Source organism: Fulmarus glacialis, unplaced genomic scaffold, assembly GCF_000690835.1.
Source record: "Fulmarus glacialis isolate BGI_N327 unplaced genomic scaffold, ASM69083v1 scaffold39554, whole genome shotgun sequence".
Taxonomy (NCBI): domain Eukaryota; kingdom Metazoa; phylum Chordata; class Aves; order Procellariiformes; family Procellariidae; genus Fulmarus; species Fulmarus glacialis.
The window spans coordinates 8,871-15,040 of NW_009208077.1; the positions used below are offsets into that span (position 1 = coordinate 8,871).

The window sequence follows — 6,170 nt, forward strand, 5'->3', positions numbered from 1 at the left end:
GCAGGACCTCGTGGGTGATGGTCCTGCCCTGTCCCTGCCAGCCCCAGCCATCCCCGGTCAGACTGTGCTGCTCCTCTTTGTTTCAAGCTTTAGGGAGTTTTAAGGCCACCGAAGTGTCCTTGCGGGGACCTTCAGAGTAAATCAGGCCTGAACTCCCACTGCCTTTCCTCCCAGCATCTTTCTCATGGAGTTTCTGTCGGTAGGTGCCTGCGATGTTCCGCCACGTCTCCCATCTGCAGAACTCAAAGAGCAATACCATCACCTTACCGCATTTGCCTACAATTCAGTGGTGGAATATGCCTGTCGTCCAGGTTACGTGAGAAATTTTAAAGCCCGAAACGTTCTTGTTTGTGGAAGGAACAGGAAGTGGCACGGATCAAGGGAGTTCTGTATACGTGAGTATATTTTGCGTTGACTTTTGATTTTGTTTTTTATTCGCTGATGCTATCTGCTCATTTTTAGAGCCGTATCCAGAGTGACCTCATGGGATGGTGGGAGATGAGTGACCTGACGTGAAGCACCACTGCTAAGTGCTGGCAACGATGGCAGAAGCTGAAATCTGCTTTGATGCTGGCTGTGTTTGATTGCTGATTCAAAGAATGTTCTTCTGCTCAGGCACTTCGTAACTCTTGGTTCAAAAAAAGTATTTCAACTTTGCAGTAGGAGAATACTTTAGCTGTGAAGAAATGCTGTCGCGCTTGCCAGGATTACTGCAAAACCCCACTTAGACTGCAGAGACTGGCTGCAGGTCACGATGCGAGTCTTAACAGCATCATGAATCATGGAATAATTTAGGGTTGGAGGGGAAATCTGGAGATCTCTGGTCCATCCCCTTGCTCAGTATTGGAGGATTCTTCTGCTTTCCTGCTGCATTTTCCCGGTTCTTCAAGAAACTGAAATAAGAACTAACTCCAGTCCTGTTGTCCCCCAGCAAAGCTGTGCACCTACCCGGGAGAGCCGGCCAACGGCAGACTCGTCCTAGCAGAACAGTTCAGTTTTGGTTCATCAGTGAACTTCACCTGCAACACCGGGTAAGCCAGGAGGACTCGGGGCACGGGTCGTCGTCTTCCCCAGCAATTCTTCTGAAGTCTTTTCTTGCTAGATTAAAGCCTGTGCTGTCAGAAGCCTTAAAAAAATGCAGACTGTGATTGAGATATCTTTTAAGCTTTCCTCTGAGAGCTTCAAGACTGTCTGCGTTTTCTTAATCTCGTACTTTGAGGCAGTTCTTCCCGAACTCAAGTTCACTCTCCTGGCCCTTTCTAAACCATTTCCAATGTTTCAGTATCTTTCTGAAGAGGAGACATCAATACTGAACTCAGAGCTGTAGTGATAGCTACAGCTGGCTGATAAAGTAGACATTTTTCCTTAGAAACCGTGTAATTTTTTTTTTTAATTTAAAAATGCTTTTGTCAAAAGCCAGTGTGTCACTGAAAAAAAGACATTGATGGGAAATTTCTGATCGGTTGTAATTATGATAAGGAAGCCAAAACCATCCTGATGGTGATGTTACAGATAATACATCAAAACTGAATTTGTCAAGTAATTCCCTCTCCCCTCTTTCACACAGGTACAGACTGGTTGGAAATTCTCAAATTCAATGTGTAATTAAAAATGGGGTTGTTACATGGGACAGAGATATTCCCATCTGTGAGGGTAAGTAGAGTTCCTTAATTGATCTACCGCTTAAATGTTACTGGGGATGGATAAAGAAGCAGTTGTGTTGCCCTGCTGAGGACTTCAGCAGTTCGATGCATGGTGGAGTCTGGAAAGACATTTTTTCTTTGTGTTTTTCTTCCTGCATCATCCTGCAGAAAAAAATTATTTACTGCCTGGGAGTAAGGCAGCTGCATGTCAGACTGGTATATCCCAAAACCACTCAGCGCCCGGGTCAGAGCTCTGCTGCCTGTGGGCTGGCGTGCAACTCCCTGAGATCTGCCCTTAATTTCTGACCCTTCTGGCACTTCATGTTTCAATTTTTTTCTTACTAGACCTTTGGTTCAAAATGAATTAAGTTTTTTCTCTCTTGTTCTTCCTTCCCTCTACCATTTCTCCCCCCTCCCTCCCCAGCAATACCATGTTCACCCCCTCCAGAAATCGCTAACGGAGAGCACAGCGGAGCTGACAAAGAGCTCTTTGAATATGGAACATCTGTCACTTACTGGTGCCACACTGTCAAATGGGGAGAGAAACCTTTCTCGCTGGTGGGAGATGCCTCTATTTTCTGTACAACCACAGATAACATAAATGGTGTCTGGAATAAGCCAGCCCCGGAGTGCAAAGGTGAGCTGCTCCCATGCACGGGGCGAGGTGCGCGCTTGCAAGCTCGCCGGGGCACTGCAGCAGCACCAGCCGTAGCCCCTTCTCCGCGGCCTGCTGCCCGGCCTGCTAAAGCTGTTTCCTTCCTTGGAGCCGTCTCTCTCCTTTATGTTGCTGGCATCGCCTCTTGCAGGTGAGACCCTCCGAGTTTGGTAGCAGTAACAGGAATTGGGATCTCCCATCGCAGGGACCGTGGCTGCTCACAGTCACCACGTCAGCAGGGGACGCGGGAGTGGGATTTTATTAGCGTTCGCAGACCAGATGATGCATCTTGCCTGCCGGCCTGTGTAAAACATAATGCCTGCAAGGAATTCGGAAAGCTGCTGTGATGCCTGCTGCCTTTCCTATGTTCTTTTTCCACTTTGCCTTAATAAAAAGTGCGAAGTAAAAGAATACTGTAATATGGAGCAAGGAATTCAAAAATATCACGTCAGCTTGCTACCTTGTCATGTCCATTTTCAGCCTTTTTGGTGAACACATCTTATGCTACGGGAATGTTTTTAATACCCTCATCTCCCCTCTTGAGCATAACTGCTGATTTCCTAAGTGGTGGCGTTTCCCTGACGCAGTGGTTAACTGTGAGCATCCGAACGTGGAGAACGGGAAGCTGCTGAGCGGGTACCGGGCTGAGTACACCTACAGAGACACCGTCGTGTTCGACTGCAACTTCCGCTACGCCATGAACGGCAGCGATGCATCCACGTGCAAAGAAAATGGCCTCTGGGACCCTCCGCTGCCGCTCTGTCAGCTCAGTAAGTGCGGTGGAGCGAGCGCTCCACCGGGCCCAGCAGCTTTGCTTCGGTGGGGTTCCCACCCATCTAAGAAAGCATTAGGTCGTCAAATTGATGGCTCCAAGATTTTTGGGTGGTTTTTTTTTTTTGGCTAATCTCTGTAGCACTAAGGTGACTTTAGGAATTTATGACTTGGGGCCATAGAGACTAAAGCCTTGTCCCATTCAAGCTGGTGGGCGTTTCTCAGTAGAATTCAAAGGGACTAAATTAACCTTGCTAAATATTTTTAAAGTTTGTTGGTAAAGCCTCAGACAGTATAAACTTTATTAGAAATTACATCTCACTATAAGAGTGCAAATTACCATGCGGGCTGAAATTATTCCTATGTTTTCATTCGTCTCCTTTGCATTCACTCTTTAGTATTACTGAACTCAGACGATTAAGCGCGTCTCAGAAAGAGCAACGTGAGCCCACGATTTTTCCCCAAATTCTCTCCGTTATGTTACATACCGTTTTGGGCCTCACTGATTTATCACTGGCAATGTCCTTGAATTCATATTTCATTCCTAGGTAGCTGTGATGACCCTCCAGATGTGCGTAATGCTGTTAAAGCAAAACTTGCTGGCAATTTGTTTCCCGTGGAGACTGTCGTTACCTACGAGTGCAGGGAGGGCCACCAGTTCAGCCCGGGAGAAACCACCCGGCACATTAAGTGTCTGCCAGATTTTACGTGGAGCGAAACTCCACATCCTTGTGAAAGTAAGTGTGTGTTCCTTTGGCTTACTTACCCTTGTGATCTGGCAAAATTATTACCGAATGAAGAAACTGTACGTGGTCTGCTGTTGTGCAGATCTCAGGGTGGGGGAGAGAGGGGGGGATGCTCTGGGTGCCCAGCTTGGCGTGTCTCTGGTCTTTGCTGTGGCTCTTGAACTCCTTTGATTTGTTCCCCAGCCACAGGATTTTCTCTGCTTTGTTTACCAGCTATGCCTTCTAGTCCCTTGAACCTGTGGAAAAAGTCATTGCAGTGTTGAGGGCCCCTTGCTCCATCCAAGGGGACGTTGCAGTTGCAGAGTCCCTTGCAAGCACCCCGTCCCCCAGGAGTGCCCAGGGATGGTGTTGGGGCAGATTTAGTGTTGTGATGTGTCTTTGTCTTACAAAGCATTCATCCTTCTGGTTATGATGAATCTGCTGTCATCCAGACGGCTTTTGGTTTCACACTTGCTAATGTTTGGCATTTCTCAGGAATTCATTGCCCAAATCCAGACATCAGGAATGGAAAGCCCTTACATGTATGGGAAGAGAAAGACAATTATGTGTACGGAGACAGACTGGAAATTACGTGTAATGATGGCTATGCTTTCAAAGGTCATAGCAATAACATTGTGCTTCAGTGTACAAGTGATGGGAGATGGGATCCAGCACTACCGGAGTGCGCTGCAGGTAGGCGAGAGTTGGTGAAGCACGTTGACTTGGCAACTACTTATTTTTGACTGCAGAGGTTTGGGGCACTCCATACAGCGTAGTTGTCTGCTGACATTTGCAGAAAAATCTACATGTGGCCTTAGACGATGGTAGTAGTAGCCACAGAGAATTTTGCTCCACTGCCACGTATCCCCAGATCTAGTCCTCCTGTGTTAACTTGGAAGAAATAGGCAGCAAAAGGTCCAGATGGATCATTATATTGCCTGGGGATTGCTGTGGGAAAAGTACGGGGGTTTGCCAGGGGGCTGAGCTAGTGTCTGGGGAGGTGGGATGTGAAGGGTTGGGTGTTGGTAGCTTTGAGAGGCTTAGGAGGTTCCTAAGAAGGCTGGGAGATATTTACCCAGCTGGAAGGGGATGTGGTTTGTGCTTTGGACAGCAGCTCGGCTGGTTTGCTGACATGAGGCTTGCGAGCAGAGGACGTTCTCTATGCATTTCCCCTCTCAGAAGAAAATGCAACAGCATAAATAACTGACCCTGCTGAAACTAATAACGTAGCAATGGGGCACCGTAGCAATATCAGGGAGGCGCTGGAAGCGGCCTGAGCCCAAAAGTCGGGAAAACCTTGCCAGGAGGAAAAAGCCTGCTCCACCTCACAGAGCAGCCAGCATTAGAGCATGGACGATTCCTTGTCCTGGCCCTACGCTGCCTGTGAGGTGCTCAGCAACCTCACGAGTGCGGCTCAGTGGGAAAGCAGGACCTGCAGCCCCTGGGATGATAACGGTGTGCGGTGCCGAGAGCCCCGAGGGGAGGCTCGGCCAGGCACGGACCCAGCTCTGCAGCATGTGCCTTTCCCAACAGCCTCAGAAAAATCTGAGTGTGGAAGCAGAAACTCCTTTAGAGTTACAAAGGAAGCGTTGAGACCTGCATTTGGATGATAGTCACCTTTTTTTCAGGGTTCAGATGTTCCTGCTAACTGTCTTCTCCATAGAAAGCATCTTCACTGGAGTTCTTTCTGAAAATACATGACATCCTTTATTTTCCATTGTTTCTAGAACCTCGTTGCCCAAAGCCAGATACTGCTAACGGAAGAGAGATTTATAAAAGCAAAAATGACTATGTGGTTGGGACCCGACTGAGGCTGGCGTGTGATTCGGGCTATGTCCTCAGGGGCCAGGACTCGACCGAGTGTCAGGCTGATGCAAGCTGGGCTCCCCCGTTACCGGTTTGTGATAAAGGTATGTGTAACGTGGTGCTGAGAAGAAATCTCGTGCACCAGTACTCAGAAACAGCAGTCAGTAGGTAACCTGCCTTCAGCATCTGCTTCTGGGGAACGGGACGATGATCGCCGGCTCATGGGCTGAAAGTGTTGAGGTGTCTTCTCCCTGGAGATGTGACCCAGGTGGGAGCTGAGCGAGAAGTGGGAGCCTCGAGCAGGTGTAAGACAAGAAGCCAGGCAGCAACTTCATGTGAATTTGCCACACTACAAACATGGAGTTAACTCTTGTACTGATTTCCCAGAAGCAATTTTGATTATCACCTGAGTGTGATAACCGTGCATTTCTTTTCTCATTGATTCCCTTTATTCCACAGTCTGTGGCCCCCCTCCACAAATCACCAACGGGCAGCACTCCGGCTCGGGACGGGAGCAGTTCCCCTACGGTGCAGAGGTGACGTACAGCTGTGCGGAGGGTCTGTCCCTCA

General features: G+C 48.4%; 1 protein-coding gene across 1 annotated transcript; it reads left to right on the forward strand.

The window, feature by feature from the left end:
- Positions 1-239: 239 nt before the first annotated feature.
- LOC104075753 (complement component receptor 1-like protein) lies at positions 240-6,166 on the forward strand (the record flags this gene model as incomplete). Its single annotated transcript, XM_009576363.1, has 9 exons — positions 240-395; positions 932-1,031; positions 1,568-1,653; positions 2,068-2,280; positions 2,886-3,068; positions 3,618-3,806; positions 4,290-4,487; positions 5,522-5,704; positions 6,060-6,166. Coding segments are annotated over 9 exons (1,415 nt in total), but the record flags the coding sequence as incomplete, so codon positions are not given.
- Positions 6,167-6,170: the final 4 nt, after the last annotated feature.